Source organism: Haemaphysalis longicornis, unplaced genomic scaffold (genome assembly GCF_048455015.1).
Source record: "Haemaphysalis longicornis isolate Haplotype H1 unplaced genomic scaffold, Haemaphysalis longicornis Haplotype H1 scaffold_2, whole genome shotgun sequence".
NCBI lineage: Eukaryota > Metazoa > Arthropoda > Arachnida > Ixodida > Ixodidae > Haemaphysalis > Haemaphysalis longicornis.
Genome location: NW_027526295.1, coordinates 118,231,614 through 118,250,065, shown reverse-complemented (window position 1 = coordinate 118,250,065; position 18,452 = coordinate 118,231,614). Strand labels below are relative to the sequence as shown.

The following is an 18,452-nucleotide window of genomic DNA, read 5'->3' as shown; positions in this document are numbered from 1 at the left end:
TGTTGAACTTTGGTTCTATATTGCGAAATAGAGACGCTATGCTTATTTAGTGCCTCTGGACGCGCGAGATGTGCCTCTCGTGCTCTCGTGGTCGTCCCGCGACAACGTCGGCCGCATCGGGCAACGGTGCTAGAGTGAACTAGAAGTTCACTCTAACGGTGCGCTGAGCCTGGCTGAGCCGCGGTCGAAGCCGTTCTCCAGCTGACAGGAAGGTAAGCGCTTTCCTCATATTTGTCCTTTGAAAACTGCTAAAACAACTTTACGTATCGGTGCCCTCGCTTGAGGCGCTTGGTTGCTAAGCCGCAAATGACTCGCTGATTTGGGTACTTCGGAACTATTTGCTTCTCGCCACATTTCCCGCCAAGCCTGTTCGTTTTTCTGCGAGTAGAACCGCCGACTGAGCTTTCGAATCTACCCTGGCCATTGAGATACTGCGTTACTCCCTGGGATTGTTGATGTTTATGACAGATTTTGTTCGTGACGTGTGCGCTGCGGTTTAAGGGTACAATTAACAGCTGTAATATCCGTTCTCGACTCTGAAGCCTGCCACTGCGCGCAACAGTCGATCCGCCTGACGTCCTAATCTTCGAGAATGGTGTTGAGGCAGTGCCATATCTGCGCGGAGAAATATTTTGGTGCGAATGTTGCAACTCAGAAAGAAGGCGAGGTTTTTAAACTCGTCTTCAAATGGCAGCGCTTGCCGGGACCCTGCGAATCGGGTTCGCCTTTTGTGTGTGCGTGTGTGTGTGTTACTGGCTACGTTCCGCTCGGCATTGGCTTGCGTTGGTGTCACTTGCTTATTTACTGCCTTCAGCTTGCATATTAATGGAGTACGGGACGGGCCTTGACAATTCTCGTTCTAACTTCCTGTGCCGTCTTGGCGCATCTCCATTCGTTAATCGTACAGGGTGGTCTACTGTTAACCCCTTGGCTTCCGTCCGTCCGGTTCCCTTTCCCGTTTGGGGTTCCGCGGCCTTTCTTCTTCATCTTTTTTTTTCGGTTTGATTGCCGCGTGCGCTAGGGCGGAAGACTAGCGGCAGAGCTCGCAGCGGTTGTTGTGTGGACGCACTAAAAAACCGTTCACGATCAATGCTCCCATAAAATGAACTCAAAATGATTTCAGCATAAATGAAGCCCACCGGGAGATGAAGTTCAGCATCTTATTTCTCTCGCCCAATATAGCCGTGAAACTTCTAGCTAACCGTGTCCCTTTAGAGCAAGCATGGCCTTAAAAAACAACTCCTTTTGAGAGCCACTAGGTGAATCAGTGAGGCATGTATTGATGGCTGGTGTTGACTCTCGTACTATGGTTTAACGGTTACCTTGAAGCTGCTGTCCCCAGCACTACACACCTTGGAGCAGTGGGAGGTGCAGTTACTTTTAGATGAACATCTCGCTTGACACATGGCAAATTTCTGAAGGCACATTGAAAAATGTTTCCCTGTGCTACTTGCCAACTTTTCGTGCCTTCTGAGCTGGGTGCGAAGATCTGTAGGTGGGCATGTATTCCATTTTGTGTTGCTGTCAGCGATATAGCCATCTAAAGACAACTCTTTGTGGTCTAAACATGTTCGTTTTTAGCATGGTCACTTTTGGCATCACCGGGAAAAGCGGCAAGCTGTCCTCCACTCCGAGTTCTTTGTTGTTGTGGGACAAGGGAAGGTGCCTGGGCAGCTGGGAACTTTTTGCTGCTTCACAATCGTCATCGTATTTTGTGTCCATTGGAGGACAAATGCCTCTTGCTTCCTGCACTGTTGGAATCCGTTCCTTGCCGTAGAATTTTGACCTCGTCCGAGTTTTGGCAATCGGCAGTTGCCAGTTGTCTGTGGTACATGTGCAACCAAACTCCCCTTCATTCACTTAATTTGGGCTAGAATGTCCTCCACCTGAGTTTGCGCACTAAACCAGACATCCATTTCTTATTTTGAAGTGTTACTCCTGTCATTCTTCCTATGGCTTGTCGGGCCGATCTACGTTTCCGTTGGAAGTGTTTAGTACACTGCCAAGTCGCTGCCCTGTAGCAGTCGTCAGGAGTATGCATTGATTGTGTACCATTCTTTTCAGTGATACAGGTATCCTACTGTCAACCAATTCAGAGTGTTGGCCGATTGTACGCCAGCTCCTACTAATTCTATGCTTGATTTCTTTCTCGTAGTTCAAATCGGTGCTGGGAACTTGTGCAAGATAGTTATATCAATCCACCTCTTCCAGTATTTCTTCAGCTTGGCTGAAGGGGAAGCCTTCTGTGTCTGCTCAGCGTTGCTTTTCATTTCGTGTCTATCCCTGACTAAGCTTGCTGAATGGCATTGTGCTGTTGATTGCGAGGATGGGGGTTTGATCTTGGCTGCTGTGGCCATTTTTCTAGTGGAGGTGAAAAATGAAAATACCTGTGTGCTTTGACTTTTAACAACATGAAAACTTGGGCGAGTTGGTGATGCATGTTGAAACAAACCAAATGCGACATGAGTGGTAGCCCCGTAAAATGCATTGTTGATTGATTGATTGTGGGGTTTAACTTGGCAATGCAGGCGATAAGGCGCGCCGTAGTTGATTGATTGTGGGGTTTAACTTGGCAACGCAACGCGCCGTAGTGGAGGGCTCCGGTTTAATTTTGACCACCTGGGGATCTTTAACGTGCGCTAGAATCTGGAACACACGGACGTTTTTGCGTTTCGCCTCCATCAGAAAAGTGGCCGCCGCGGCCGAGAAGCGAACCCACGTCCTCGTAAACAAATTTGGCCGAGGTGAAATTTGAGTGCAGTTTGCCTGTAACTAAGCACTCTGAAAGAAAGCTTGGATAATTCCAGTAGGGCGAAAGGATGGTTAGCAGTGCTTGCCACCCAAGCAGATGCGTCATACCAACAAGTGCCGACGGAACCTGGGTTCCTGTCCCTCAGAGATTCCTCCTGCACCGCGTGTGCAGGCCGGTGTGAGTGCTTGGGCCACCACACCCCCAGACTGTCGCCATGTCGTCGTCGCGTGCCCCTTCACCGTCAACGGAGACCCGGCTGGAGGCCCTGGAGTCCTCCCTGCTGGTGCTGTCTCAGAAGATGGAGACGCTGCGGCCCCTGCTGCACCGCGTCCTTGAGAACAGCCAGGCGCTGCAGCCCTCCTCAGCCTCCACCCCCGCCTCTTCCTCCTCTTTCGGGGCGGCCGGCGGGGGTCCTGCCTCGGAGTTCCTCAGTGACTTCTTCTCTGACGACGAGACCGGGGATGCACAGGTCGGTGATCGCCAAATCTTCCTACACCTGCGCTGCATGGCTGTTTTGAAAGCCTTCTAAAGCACTGTCTGTTGGGTGGCGCAATGTTTATTGTAACGGTGTAAATAATCGCTGGGGCTCGGAGCAATGGAAGGAACGCTACAGTAGACCTTCGTTAGGACAAACTCGGTTACGATGAACAACACATTTGCTCTCTTGTAACATGCATGATGCAAAAGCGTCTGCTTAAAGGGGCCACCATGCAGAGAAAACACAAGTTGGTTCATTCAAAAGATTGCCTCGTTAAAATCCTACTGACCCCACTTTTAACGCAGGCTTCTTTCAGGTAAGCTATATAATTAGGAAAAAAGGGAATGGCCATGCGACCCACTAGCTCACTTCCCCCAACAGAACCTATGATGTCATATATGGCCAGCTGTGCAATTGGCTTAGGCTGGCAGAAGCAAACGTAAATTAGGCAGGGCTTATATGCTTGCCAGACGAGCTATTTGCACTTAAATGTAATGCATAATCATTTTACAGCAGTAAGAATGGTGGGGCAAACAATGAGAGTTACGAAAATAGGCATAAACATAGTAGTAAAGGAAAGTTTGACATCCACCTAAATGCAGCCATACGGCTACAAAGGAAAGCTTTAGGTGGATGTCAAACTTTCCTTTACAGAAACTTACTCCACCTTGGGGATTTCCCCTAAATCTGGTCGATTAACACCTGTCCTTCACTTCGAGTTGTTGATCAATTCGCTTTCGCGCTACTAACGACTAGCCTTCTGGTTAGCTCAGTTGGTAGAGCGACTGCTCCGGTTAAGCAGTGGTCCCTGGTTCGAATCCTGGACCAGGACGAATTTTTCTTCAACTGCGAAGTTTCTGAGAAAGCTGTATAGCTTTCCTTTGTAGCCGTATGGGTGCATTTAGGTGGATGTCAAACTTTCCTTTACAGAAACTTACTCCACCTTGGGGATTTACCCTAAATCTGGTCGATTAAAACATAGTAGTACTGATGCGCACTGCTGTTGTTACATGGCGCACTATGCTTGTTTTAGCTGCACAGCAGGCCGCCACTTTGCACTTGTCTCACACGACACTGGCTGACTGGCATAAGCGATGTTGTCTTACGTGACCCTGTTTGTCGAGCATACCCCATGTTTCATGAAACATGAAACAACTGTAACAGAAGCAAGCCAGGTGCAAATACGGCCAAAAATAAAGCAACAGTGGGCAACCTGTGGCTCCGTATGGTAGCGCCATCTGAGAGGATTGACAGTAAAGAAGGCTGCAGAGCCTAATGATGGCCTGGAAGTTCATTTCAATACGCGCCCCTGTGACTACATGGCAGACGTCACGAAAACACAATTTGGGGGGAGAATCAAAATTTCAACCTAAATTGAATAACTTCTCAGTGATTACAGCACCATTTGCTGCCGGACAAGTGCTGGGGGCACCATAAAACACGAAATCTTTCGAATGAAACAAACTTGCATTTTGTCTGCATGGCTTAAGGGCCTGCCTTGCAGGCCTGTAGCTGCCATGGTGACCCAGTGACTAAGGCATTGCGCTAGCCTACTGAGCACCGGGTTGTTGGTTTCATTCCTGGCTAAGCACCAGATTTCATTTTGGGGGAGGTGAAAAACAAAAGCAAGCCTATATGCATGAAATTCAAATGCAGAATCAGGCCGGTGGTTTATGATAATCCATAACCTTCTGTTGCGATGTGCCTCATGGCCTAGCTGTAGCTTTGATAAGTGACTCTTGTTTTGGCTACCTAACCACAACACTAAAAGAATGTATGTGAAGTTAGTCAACATAGGCAGAATCAGGCTGGTGGTTTATGATAATCCATAACCTTCTGTTGCGATGTGCCTCATGGCCTAGCTGTAGCTTTGATAAGTGACTCTTGTTTTGGCTACCTAACCACAACACTAAAAGAATGTATGTGAAGTTAGTCAACATAGGCAGAGTTTTTGTGTTTTTGGAGTTAATAAGCTGATGCAGCTTTTCTATCAGCTTTTGTTTTTTTGATAGACGAGACTTGCAATTTTTAGAGTTACATAAGCATTTGCAATCTTGGTAATGTTATGCACACATTCAGCTATAAAGGTGCTTTATTAGACAATCGCTTATAATAAATCTGCTTAGAAATTCACTGCTCACCAGTGCCTTTGAAATTAAATGTATATGGGCGTTGTATTTGTGCCATCAAGTGCATGTGCTGGTTCATACTTTGGAATTGGGAAGTGCGAATGCCTTTTTGACGCTCACACCAAATACTGTGAAAGCCAACAGGCCCATCCAGTGGGCATGCTGAAGGACTGGTCACTCCAGAACGCTCTTGTGCCTTGACTGTGCTTGTTCAGCAATTGTCGAGCTAGTGGTGAAGAAAGCTTCTGCAGTCGTGCTGCCGAAAAAAACAACTCCACAAATCAGGTGCTTCAATCCCACCGTATTGAAAATTGGCCACACAGCTGTAGGCAGCGCATTCTCGGAAAGGGGGGGGGGGGGGGGGGGTGCTGCCAATGGCCAAGCACATTCTTTACTGTGCCAACCATCCCGTATGGAAGCTTCAAGGTGGCTGTGTATAATTAAAGGGCTCGCATTTAGGGGTGTGGGTGCCATTATATAGCCCAGAGCCATCATGCAGGGTGCTTGCGCTGTCAGTTACCCACTTCACTTGTGGTCCCACCACATTTCTAAGCAGAAATGTATTTGAGGACATTGATACACAATACAGAACCATTGTGCGAATTTCTTGCTTAATTAGGGCCCTGCTTTGCTTCTTCACCCACCCTATTTTTAAATACTGTATTTTTGCGCGTATAACCTGCCCCTGCATATAACCCTTGTACAACCACACTTCCTGTCAACGAATAAAAAAATATCCTTGCATATTGCCCGCATATTTTATACATGAAAAAATGTAGCAAAGCTACTGCTCAAGCAACATTACACTTTTGTTTATGCAAAAGAACTTACCTAGCTGGCTACGTAACTAGATGAATTGCTGCGTGCATTCTTTCAGTTGGTATATTGTTGAGCTGTGTGTGCAAAATAAGCACTGTCAATGGGATGACAGTGGCTTAGTCACTATTACTGCTGTAGGGGCATCACGGCCCAACATGCATTGCGGTGAAGCTGCACCGAAGGAAATTCCTCGCCCATAATCCGCGCCTCTACTTCACCCCTGAAATTTTTGCATTTTCAGTGGGGGTTATAGGCGTGAAAATATGGTATAAAAGTATCCGAGGGCAGAATCTTGCAACTGCTCACAAATCTGCCAGTGTGGTGTCTGACGTGGTTGCTTTTCCTTGTGTATACCTTGAGGCAGGTGCAAACAGAAGTGCAGAAGTGGGCAGTGTCTTCTTTGTGGTGTGGTTCCCTTGCCCCCTTCCTGTTGTGACTGGCCACCGCTGCGGTGCTCTGCAGGAGGACGGTGGCAGCGGCGAGTGGACGGAGGAGGACTTTGGGGCGAGCCGGCCCGTGGCGCCATACATTGGGCGCTTTGTGCGCCGCTGCTGGGAGTCCCAGGGGAGGAACCTGCGCTGCCGCAAGGCCCGGTCAGCATACCCGAACCCCCTCCTGCCTTTCCTCAGGGTGCGTGCCGTTATCAACCACTGCTTCTGTAGAGACAATGCAGTAGGGAGCGGGATGGGGCTGGGAAGCTGTCGCGTTGTTCTTAGTGTTTGTTGACAGAGATTTTGAACATATTTTCCCTGGGTCTTTCGTTCCGTTATGCTGTACCTTTGTAAAGGTTGGATGTCCTTCTTTATATTGTTGTTGAGATTTAGGGCGCATTTGTTGGTCTCAACACTGTTACACGCTCCACTGTCAGTGCTTGCTTGCCAAAAATAATGGGCATTCAGGGCTTGAATACCATTGTTTGTTGTCTGCCAATATGCTAGAATAATTTATCATTTTTGTGGACGACTCAGTGAGCAATGGAAGGGAAGATGATAGGGGTAACATTAAGGGACAAGAACAGAGCGGAGTGGGTCAGGGAACAAACGCGTCGTAAGGACATAGTAGAAACTAAGATGAAGAAATGGACGTGGGCAGGGCATGTAATGCAAAGGCAGGATAACCGTTGGTCATTAAGGGTAACAGACTGGACCCCTAGAGAGAAGGCAAGCGTGGCAGGGGGTGGTAAAAAGCTAATGGGTAGACGAGACCAAGAAGTTCGCGGGGATAAATTGATCGCAGTTAGCGCAGGACCGGGGTAATTGGAGATTCATGGGAGAGGCCTTTGCCCTGCAGTGGGCTTAGTGGTGGTGGTAGTGCTGGTGGTGATGATGATGATCATGACTTTTGTTACTAACATGGCTGTGCAGTGATGCGGGCAAAAAAATTGCGGAATACCTAGATGCTGTTTATTAGGTGTGCATGCACGTACTGCAGTCTAAGAAGTGTGGGTTAGGTTACCCACCACTTCATGGGTGGTAGAAAGTAGTTACATAATGTCCTTGCAATACAATGATGTCCTTAGGGCCACCCATCATAGTGGAGGTAAACTGTGCTCTTCAGCCACTTTTGACCTGCCAGCAGACAGTGCTGGAGACTTTCAGCTCTGCAGGCCTCTCACTCTCCGAGCTGAAGGCTTTATATACGGCGTTGGGATGTGGATTCCGTTCCCGGCTGCGGCGGCCACATTTCTGATTGAGGCGAAAGCGAGAATGCCTGTGTGTTCGAGATTTCAGCGTGCGTTAAAGATCCCCCGGTGGTCAAAATTAATCCGGAGCCCTCCACTATAACGTGCCTCATCACCTGTGTAGTGTTGGCTCGTTAAACCTCATAATCAATCAATTATATACGACATTGTCAGCAGCATTCCTGGAAATAACTTCTGTTGCCCTGTCCAATCATAGGGGTGTAGTTAAGTTCCCATGTGCTCAGGAGGGGCATATAGTGCATTGCCCTGTGCTGTTTACAGTATACCGTATCTTTGCGATTCTAAGCACTGTCCCATACTTTCGGGAAAAACGACTGGAAAAAGGGCTTGCTTGTGAACTTAAGCACGTTCTTTTTTAAGCAACCATCGGAAGGTAGATTTCAGAGTTGTGGAAGCAAGCCTGAGTTCACGTTGTAGCCAAGTCATGATTGAAGTTTCCTATTACAAACCACTTCAATGGAACGGAAGACTACCTGCTCAGGAACAGTGGGAGCGGCGGCCCAAGCACCACAACGGACTCAAATGGTAGTGAAAGGGGGCTGAGTATCAAGCATAAGCGGTGGGTTCACTGTCCGTACCTTTTATGTTTGCCAAATAAAACATTATTTGTTGCGCCCATCTTGTCGTGATATGGCGGCGAAAAAACATTGGGGGGTTTGGATCTAACCACCTCCCCTCAATTTGGGCATCGCGATTATGGAAAAAAGGGGGTGCTTAGAATCGAGTAAATACGGTATCTGGTCATTGTTAGTGGTTCCACACGTGGTTGCAAACCCATTTTCGCGAAGTAAAACACCACTGTAGCTTTTTTGCATCTTTATGCGTTCAGCAGTAGGTTCTTGCACCCCTTCTGCACTCCGCTAATTAGAGGGACACTTAAGTGATGTTCCTTTTCTGGTTTTCCGTGACTCCTTTTTTTTGTGTGTGTGTGTGTGTGTGGGCCCAACAGCGACTGAGAACTTCAGTGGAAACTAGTTCAGTTGCCTTTTGAGATTGCGCTTGCCTTAGTGCAAAAACTTGACCCCGACCTGTTGTGGTGGCACAGTGGCTTAGCCCAAGGACGCGAGTTCAATTCTCGGCCGTGACGGCTGCTTTTCAGGAAAAGCGAAAACGCCCACGTGTAGACATTTCGGCACACGTTGGTGATGCCCAGGTGGGCAAAATTACTCTGGAGCCCTCCACTATGACGCGCCTCGTAGCCCAGACGTAGCTTTTGCAGAAACCCTCGAAAACTTGGCCCTCTTCCACTGTGTTTTTCAGGTGCCCCGCCTGAACCCAGAGTTTGAGGGCTACAGTCGCTTCCGGGCCATCCGGCTGGACCGAGAGCGGGACGAGGCATTCCGCCGCACCCAGTCATCGCTGATCGGTGCGGTCGGTGCCCTGGTGGACTTGCTGGACTGCTGTGACCGGTCGGGACCGCACGTCGATCGGCAGGTGAGCAAGCGGCATGAGGCCTGGCAGGTTGAAAGGCGGGGCGGGGTCTTAGCTTGGCTTTGTCTCGGAAAAACCTTTGCTCAAGGGGGAAAATCTGTCCGTGGTGCGAGGGGACACAAAGTGTATAGTTTTGCGCTAATTTATGTTAGAGGGAAATCTGTCACTGCAGTTGCCTACTGTTGTGGCTACCGCCGTAGCATCTAGCAGTGTTCCTCTCCCACTTGGCTTGGCTAGTTGCGTGGCTTTTATTTGCTCCCGAAGCCAAAGTGGACAACTAGGAAAGTAACATATTTTTGTTGTTTGGCTTGCATGAAGCTTTGACAAAGTTGCTGACAAACAAATCTTTTGAATTTTCACTTTCCTATTAATAAAACAACTGAAATAATCTTTTACAATAGTGATACTGTTTCCTTTTTGCAGCCACTTGGCCACTTTTGAGATTGTTGGCGAGCCGTCTCATGAACTCATGAAATGTTCTTGACCATACTTGTTGAAATGCGGCTCATCTAGACACTAGCGCCACATTGCCCTTTGGCAAATGTTAGTATGAAACTCTGTGTTGGCAGGATCAGCGATGACGCGTGGCCTTGGCTTGGCTTTGTCAGGAAACAACTTTTGTGCCAATGAAAAAAAAAAACGTGAAATCCCCCCATTCTGAAGGTTCTTCTGCTTGGTAATATCCTGCTAATTATTATCAGGAACGTTGTACACTTCCACTGTTAGGAAGTCGGTATGAGGTGTAACGAATGAATTTTGGTGAAAAAACATCGGAAAGCCTTTGCAAATATAATGAAGAAAACTCTTTAGTTAAATTGTGCGTGAAATGAGCTTGCAGTGCTGAGTTAAAGGAGAGTGAACATGGGGTGAAATTACATTACCTGGTGACTGCACGCAGTGCATTGCTTCATGTGAGTGTGAAATAGAAGGAATAAATTCGTACACTTCCACTGTTTGCCTTGCTGAGGGCCAAAGGGGGGCGAGGGGCTTTTCTTCAGCGTGCTTGGTGTGTGTGTGTTGTGGCATAATGGCAGTATTTTCCTTTCAATGCACCAGAATGATGCTACCATGGATCTCTGATTGTACGATGTCCTCAGTCCTGTGCAAAATGTCTTATAGTGAGTTCTGTGCAATCTGATCTTCCAAATGTACACCTATAGCAGAGTCTAATGGGGCAGAATAGCAAGGAACTTTAAATTTAAACTATGAGCACTGAGGGCCTGTAGACCAAACTCGCCAAAATGAACTGGGGAGGAACGAGTTGCTCGAACTGCGTGTGAAAATCAGGCTATGAAAATAAGCATTTCCCGATTGCTTGCATCACTTGTGAGCTGTCGTATAAAGTAAGACGTGTGTAGCTGGTGTTGTATAATCTGCGCCTTCAATAACACTGCTACTGTAGTGAACTTGATGGACTGGCAGTTTGTCGCAGAATGTGAGTACCAGACAATGCGCATGAAATCAGACCCCCCTGCATTTTGTGTGAGGAAAAAGGTGGCATATGGTCAGGTCACTAATTTGTCACCTCTGAGTGGCCACCAACTGTGGGTAAGATGGGACCTGGTCGATTCGAGTGGCTGACTGACAGAGCAAAATTTTTGCGCTTAGAAATACTTCTCTGAAAGCAAGTCTCTGTGTCCCAAATTCTTGCAGCTGGTGGTAATGTTAACGGAGGCGAAAAGTGAAAACGCCCGAGTGTTCGAGATTTTGGCGCATGTTAAAGATCCCCAGGTGGTCAAAATTAATCCGAAGCCCTCTACTACGGCACGCCTCATCGCCTGTGTAGCACCGGCGCGTCAAACCTCACAATCAATCAATCAATCAATCAATCAATCAATGCGGTTGTTTCTCAGCTCAGCAGCAGTGTGAGCATTGGAAAGGGCCATGTGTGAGCAACAGTGGCTTGCCTCGTCTGTTCATTCTATCGTGATTCCATCCTTGCCAGTGGGAAGAGCAACCACCTGTAACAAAAAAATATTGTGCCTGATAAGTTTATTGTGCCTGCCCTAAGAGCAGCATTAGTATTAAGTGAAGAGGGTAAAACATAGGTGCATTTTTTTTTTTTTGTTTAGTAAGATGACACGTCATCACCCGCTACGAAGGGAATACCACTATCAATCATCATCAGCAGCAGCATCAACACCTCCTCCTCCTTGCCTGGAGTGCAGCCACCGCCGCAAAGTCTCCCCCACTAACCACCCTCCCTCTCCTCGCATGGGTGTCCGCAGGCGGTGGCGGAGCGGACGGCGGCCTCGCTGGCCCATCTGGGCCGGGCCTTTGAGTGCGTGTCGGAGGAGCGGCGCCAGGCGGTGCTGACCCGGGTAGCCCCCGACCACCGTCGCCTGCTGGAGGGGCTCGGCCCCATCCCCCCACCGCCGGGGGGAGCGGGGGAGGCCCCCTCGACAGAGCTGCTCTTTGGGCCCCGCCTGCGCGAGCGGGCCGCCAAGCGCACCGAGCTGGTCAGCCTGCTGGACTTCCTGCGCGAGCGCAGCCGCCAGGGGCAGCAGCAGCAGCAGCAGCAGGGGGAAGGGGGAGCGGCTGGCGGTGGTGGCGAGGGAGCGGCGGCGGCAGCTGGTGGAGGAGACCGGCTACGTGGCCCAGTGCGCCGTCGGCCCCGCACCCACTTCGGAGCACCCGTCCGCCGTAAGGGCTCGCTCCTCCTCCTTCTCCTTGCTCGCACAAAGGGTGCCTCGCTGGGGATTTATCACCTCAGTTGATTGATGGGGACCTGGCACACTTAAAGGAGCCATGAAGAGAAAACACAAGTTTGGTTCATTCAAAAGATTGTCTCGTTAGAATCATACTGACACCACTTTTAATGTAAACTTCGCTCAAATAAGCTACATAATTAGGAAAAACGGGAATGGTCATGCGACCCACCAGCTCATTTCCCGCAACAGAACCTATGATGTCACATGAGCTAAGCTCTGCGATTGGCGGAGGCTGGCAGAAGCAGACGCGAATTAGGTAGAGTTTACAAACTAGACGAACGAGCGATTTGCGCTTAAATTTAGGGCACATTCTTTACAAAGCAATAGGAATGATGGGACAAACAGTGGAAGTTACGAAAGCACATGTAAACATAGAAGTACTGATGCGTTCTGCTGTTCGTACTGCGCACAGCATGCTTTGGTTTAGCTGCACAGCACTATGGGGCTTGGGGTTGTCTCAGACGACACTGGCCGATTGACGCAAGCAACGGTGTCTTACGTGACCCCATTTGTCGAGCGAGCACTGTTTCAGGGAAAGAATATTTTCTCCCAGAACAAAAACAAGCCAGGTTTAAATGCGGGCAAAAACAAACCAAACGCTTGCCACGGTATGGTGGCGCCATCTAGGTTACGGAACGTAAAGAAACGTGGGAACAAACCAACACCGCTACAGGGTGGAGACAACCTTTGAACGGTCCCGTGCCGCCGCAATTGGGCCAACGGGCTCAACGCGTTATTCTTTTCGTTTCCCACGAGGCCTAGCAACGCGAAACAGACAATATGATTCAAACTTCTTTAGTAAACCGCGTTGCGGCCATAATTTTAGCGCGGTTTTGACACAATGACTTGCTTCGGCAGCGAGCGAGCAACCGAACATGGCGGCGCCAGCGTTACGTGTCTCTACCCTGTACGGCGGATGCGTGAATGAAGGTACTCTAGGCTGCAGAGCGGTCGGTTCCCGTGATGTCACTTGGGACCAGGAAAACGCACGATTGAGTGGGAAAATCAAAATTTTAACCTAAATTGTTTAATTTCTCAGTGAATAAAGCACCGTTTGTATCCGGACAAGCGCTGGGGGCACTATAAAACACGAAATCTTTCGAATAAAACCAACTTGCATTTTCTCTTCATGGCTCCTTTAAAGGAGCCATGAAGACAAAATACAAGTTGGGTTTATTAGAAAGACTGCTAAGTCCCGATAACAATGATACCAATATCATCGCAATCTTCGAACAAATAACGGAGATATTAAACAAAACAAGTGAAGCCGAACCGACCCCCTAGCTAATTTCCCGCAACTTTTCTATGACGTCACGGAACCTTGTTTGTGCGATTGGCGGCCGCCTAACTTACCTGCCGCGGCGACACATGACTGGACGTCTGTAATGGGGCCTCTAGTTCCATTTTACCGCATCACTTGAATGCTAACGTGCAGTTAACGCACTGAAAATTATGTTTTATTGTTGGCCCGTATGACGTCATTCTTGCTCATAACACGTCACTGTAGCGCAAAATTTGAAAGTTTTTAAATACTTCTTGCTTTTTTTTCGTTAAAAAAACATCTTTTGTGGCTCTAATGGAGCTGAGTGAGATACTGAATCCTCGTTCTTTCAAATTAAACGGAGTTGTATTTTCTCTTCATGGCTCCTTTAAAGGCCAACTGCACTCAAAATTTTGACCTCCTGAAAATCTTATTTTCGTGTAGTCTGCCCAAAAGGACTCCGGGATGGCAAATATGACAGCTGAAATACGCGTGTCTACAGCAATTTTGAAACTAAAATTGGCGATTTTGAAACAAACTGAGAACAGCGCGGCCATTACGGCCAAGCTGCAGTGACGTTGCAGCCAGCCCAGCCGGCCTGTTGGAAAAAAACCTGTGCGCAACACTTCCCCCTCCCAGCAGACCTAGGAGAAAAGCAGGAGCTTGACCAGTTCTCTTGGCTGGCCGAACGAAGAAGCACCTGGCCGGCCACAATGTCACTTCCGCTTCATGGCTGTTCGCGTTTTGCCGGCAGGTGCAGCGTTGTCTGCGATGGAGCTTTTGTACCGTTTATAACTTATTAGCAATGCATTTCACGGGACTACCAGTAATGTCCCAGCTGGTTTGCAGTACTAACTGTGCATTCACAGTAAATTTGGCCGAGGTGACATTTGAGTGCAGTTAGCGTTGGACAATGCAAGCAGAGAAAATGCACATCAGCTCCTTTTCAACTTGGACAGCATCAATAGAAGGTATTGGGACGAGTACTCCGGAGCAGGCATCAAAGATTAGGCAGGCTGTCAGGATCAGAGGATCAGACTCTGGGGCACCAACTGTAAGAAAGGAACAAGACTCGGGAACAACCGTTCTGACACCTTCCTGTGTCTGAAGTCGGTGGGTGTACCCAGTGACCTCTTGAAGTGGAAAGGGAGGGGGTGCCACCCTCTCACCCCCATTACTGTGGACCCACCACAACCCGAAAACCCGGCACGGTGTATCAGTGGCCGCAGCGTTGTCCTGGTGAGCTTGAGGTTACGGATTCAGTCATGGCTGTGGTGGCTGCTTTTCTGGGGGAGGCAGAAAGTGAAAATGCCCGTCTGTCTAGGTTTTGGTTCAAGATCTCGAGGTGGCCAAATATAATCCTCCACTACATTGTGCCTCATAGCCCAGGTATAGCGTCAGTGCGTTAAACCTCACAATCACCCGCCGCCGTGGCTCAGTGGCTAAGGCGTTGTGCTGCTGAGCACGAGGTCACGGGTTCGATTCCCGGCCGCGGCGGCCGCTTTTCTGATGGAGGCGAAAAGCAAAAACGCCCGTGTGTTCGAGATTTCGGCGCACGTTAAAGATCCCCAGGTGGTCAAAGTTAATCCGGAGCCCTCCACTACGGCGCGCCTCATCGGCTGCGTTGCATTGGCGTGTTAAAAAAAAAAAAAGTGCAATTAATCAAATCAACCACAGCCTCGCGGTATTTTAAATATGTGCATACAGTCGTACACGACTATATCGAACCTCTTTACATTGAATTATACTGTATATCCAACTATTTCCGGTCACGGTACATTTGCAGTGAGAACATATAGGAAAGATGATTATGCCAATGCATACCTGCCCACTGGTAGAGCTCGCACTGGTAGAGCTAGTAGAGCACTCTTCCAGCCGAAATTTAATCTAGCTTTTATCCATTGGACTATCGCCTGGTAGATTGTGTAGCTGACATTGGGGTAAGAATCGGTAGATTACATAAAGCGTGGCATTTTGAAAAGTGTTGAAACTTGTGTAGGGTAGTGGCTATACTCGGGAGCAAGTTGAGAACGACAGTAGCTCATGTACGGTATCACTCTGCTGAAGCGACGGATCCAGATGTCAATGCGCACGAGCATTTTGAAAGGAGATTGTTTTGAACGCGTGCTATCGCCCCACTCTTTCTCACGTAGTTTGTTTCTCGTCGCTGCAGTAGTTTATAAGCAGATTAAGTCCCAAAAATTCTGCAAGCGGCTCGTGCGATGTTTAAAATGTTCCCAGTAACCACTGCTTGCGTCTCGCGGAGTAACATTTGGCTGCGGTGTTGAGACACAGCGGCAACTTCTTTTGCCAACTTGTACCCGAATATAGTAGTGCCCATCCTTCAATGCTGAGGCTGTTGTGTTTAAAATATTTTAACCCTGAAAACGTTTTGCAAGAAATTAACAGCAAAATGCTATGGACATACATCCTTTTTTGTGCGTCTTGGTGCACTTTGATGAGCTGGCTGTGACTACTTTGCGGCATGTGAGCCGCCTACAGTCGTAAGACAGTTTTGCCACTTTTCGACTGACGACCTCCACACACCCTGGTGCTGATTGGCTGATGGCCTCAACACTGATTGGCCAGTGACTAAAACGGCGGTAGGAAGATTGATCTCCTACTCTTATGACCTCCGAAACAAACTTCTGTGATATCTTTGTTTTGGCAAAAAGAACCATCGGGAATAGTGCTAACAAAATAGCGCTCTAAACTGTGAACGTTTGACTAATGCCGCCGCGGTGGCTCAGTGGCTAAGGCGTTCTGCTGCTGAGCACGAGGTCGCCGGTTCGATTCCCGGGCGCGGCGGCCGCTTTTCCGAGGGAGGCGAAAAGCAAAACCGCCCGTGTGTACGAGATTTTGGCGCACGATAAAGACCCCCAGGTGGTCAAAATTAATCCGGAGCCCTCCACTACGGTGTGCCTCATCGTCTGTGTTGTGTTGGCGTGTTAAACCGTACAATCAATCAATGAAACGTTTGACTAATGCAAGGTGCTCGCTTAGCAATTTGCCATAATTTTTTTTTCTTGTATCACTCCCTCTCTCTCGCATGCAGGTCGGAGGACCTAGGCCTTGGCGTCGTAGGCCCTGCAATCACTGCCAGTGTATTTAAGTGCTAGCACAAGATGTGGCAACTTCAGAAGACTCCTGGCCAGAAGAAGGCTCTTCCTTACACTTTGCCATTTTTCCTCCTCTTGCCTTTTTGTTTTTTACCCCTTTTTTTGGTCTACTCCCGAGTGAGCTTAATGTGCTTCCATGCAATTTTTTTTTGCTCCAAAATTGCCTCTAGCCTTCCGAGTGAGCTGAAAGGACTTCCCTGCAATTTTCCTTTTTTTTTTTCCAAAATTGCTTCTGAGGTTGTGGAAAGAGGCGAGGTGCCACTGTGCTTCGACGTTCCAAGGGGAGATGAGACGTGGGTTTTGAGTCAAGTGTGCAGTGACTTTTACTTTGCTTTGTAAAATACTTTTCCAGGGAACTTTCCAGGGTGTTTTTTTTTTCTTTTTTTCTGTTCTGTGAAAATAAACTTTACAAAGCCTGACTGCCTATTTTTCACTGTGTACAAGTGTAAAAATACAGAAAAGCTTGGAATTTTCCGGGAATGCCACATTTGGGCAGGAAAGATTTGCCAAACACTGTGCACTTGGTGGAGTGTCAAATCGTCTAGTGCATACTTGTAAAATCAGTGTTAAACACAAAGTGCACAGAAGAGTACAATGCATGCAGCATCCTGAAAGTATGTTGTAGAGGGGGGGGGGGGGGGGGGTGCATTAGACATGAACAGTCTCCAGCTCAGCATAATGGCTGCAAAAAATATATGTGGAAGTCATCGTTAGAAGGTGTAATGATGTGCTAATACCTGTTAGGCCAAGAACCCTAAAGCAACTCCATATTTCTTTTGCCAAAGTGTTCCTATCATGAGGGAACTCCTGCACTGCCTATGAACTATACGGAACTCTTCTGGACTGGAAAATCGAGAATACCTATTGTTAGCAGTCTTTGTGGTGGGGGGTTAAAGAAGTCCACCAGCCTTCGCTGAAAGCATGTACAATCGATTGTCAAATCATCAGATACTCAAATAGCAAACAGAACGAACCTGTGCAACAATTTCTCACGCTCAGTAAATGCATCTACGAACAATCTAAATGTATTCTGACATGGTTTGCGAGATAAATGCATGCTGTTGTACTCCTTCATGATCGCTACATGTCTTGTCTTGTCTGTAACCGTTCCTTTTTCGTGATTTTCAAGTAACCGTTTTGGCACGATGGAAACTCGGTTTCATGCATGCAGCGTGTCCAGAAATCTTATCCGAGCTTTTTGGTCGACCAACCAGTCTATGGGGGAAATGCATTAGTTTTTTAACATAACAGAAAGCTTTCACTTTAAAAATTTTTTTCTGTTTGGGCATTCTGAATGTGCACCTGGTGCAACCATTTTTTTTGGCGGAGTGCAGGAAATCGCAAATAACCACCACGGGGGTAACATAGACAAGCATGAAAAAATTTCCCAAGGTTCGCAAATATAATTTTTTTTTAGTTCGATGTCTTGCGATTGGAGCGCCTAACATTTTTTGGTGGCGTTAGAAGGCGTTCATTCAAGAGCCTCAGCCTGGTCACATGTACCAACCCATGTAAGGAAAGTAAAGACTATTCTTTTGTATCCTGAAACCGTTTTCTAAGCTGTAAGGGTCACTGTGCGAGCACAAATATTTTTTGTTTCCTTGGTGCTCAAACTTAGTTGAGTGGTAGGGTGCCTGAATGCTGAGCAGAGCAGCCTTGTAAGACGACAGAAAACATATAAGCCATGAGAGCCTCGGTTCATGCAAGTTGAATGTATTATAGAAAGGAGAAGGAGGAATAAACTTTTATTGTGCACACCACGATGTGCTGAGCCTCCCAAGTCCAGGAGGCCGCGCGAGTCCGAGCTGCGTCCAGAGCTCGTTGCACCAGGGCTTGCTGTCGCTCCGGTGTTGAAAAAAAAAAAATAAAAGAATTGTATAAATGGGTTTTGAAGTGCAGAGGAGCCTTTTGTGCGTGTAGATTTTCAGGCATAGTTTTTCGTTGCAAAAAATCATAATTGACGGAGCGAGTGCTCTGACGCCAAAGAATTGCTGATAAAATACTCGAGGACTGTTGTAAGCTGTATGAATTCAGGCGCGAGTGCAGATAT

At 47.9% G+C, this 18,452-nt stretch overlaps 1 protein-coding gene across 3 annotated transcripts; it reads left to right on the top strand.

The window, feature by feature from the left end:
* Window positions 1-10: 10 nt before the first annotated feature.
* Window positions 11-16,821, top strand: LOC144169147 (uncharacterized). 3 transcript variants are annotated; one of them, XM_077698177.1, is made up of 7 exons: window positions 11-130; window positions 163-212; window positions 2,924-3,221; window positions 6,641-6,808; window positions 9,141-9,314; window positions 11,540-11,954; window positions 16,339-16,821. In XM_077698177.1, exons 3-7 carry the CDS (start codon window positions 2,967-2,969, stop codon window positions 16,350-16,352), a joined length of 1,026 nt encoding a protein of 341 aa, XP_077554303.1. In that variant the 5' UTR covers window positions 11-130; window positions 163-212; window positions 2,924-2,966; the 3' UTR covers window positions 16,353-16,821. The 3 variants fall into 3 exon arrangements, with proteins under 3 accessions (XP_077554303.1, XP_077554305.1, XP_077554304.1); XM_077698179.1 differs by lacking the exon at window positions 11-130 and having other exon boundaries at window positions 190-212; window positions 2,898-3,221; XM_077698178.1 differs by lacking the exons at window positions 11-130; window positions 163-212 and adding an exon at window positions 221-323.
* Window positions 16,822-18,452: the final 1,631 nt, after the last annotated feature.

Excerpts from the sequence above, each read along its gene's own strand:
- LOC144169147 (XM_077698177.1), top strand. The coding sequence starts at position 2,967 with ATGTCGTCGTCGCGTGCCCCTTCACCGTCAACGGAGACCCGGCTGGAG. Across the intron at positions 3,222-6,640 it reads ACGAGACCGGGGATGCACAG|GAGGACGGTGGCAGCGGCGA; the intron begins GTCGGTGATCGC and ends GGTGCTCTGCAG. Across the intron at positions 6,809-9,140 it reads CCCTCCTGCCTTTCCTCAGG|GTGCCCCGCCTGAACCCAGA; the intron begins GTGCGTGCCGTT and ends TGTGTTTTTCAG.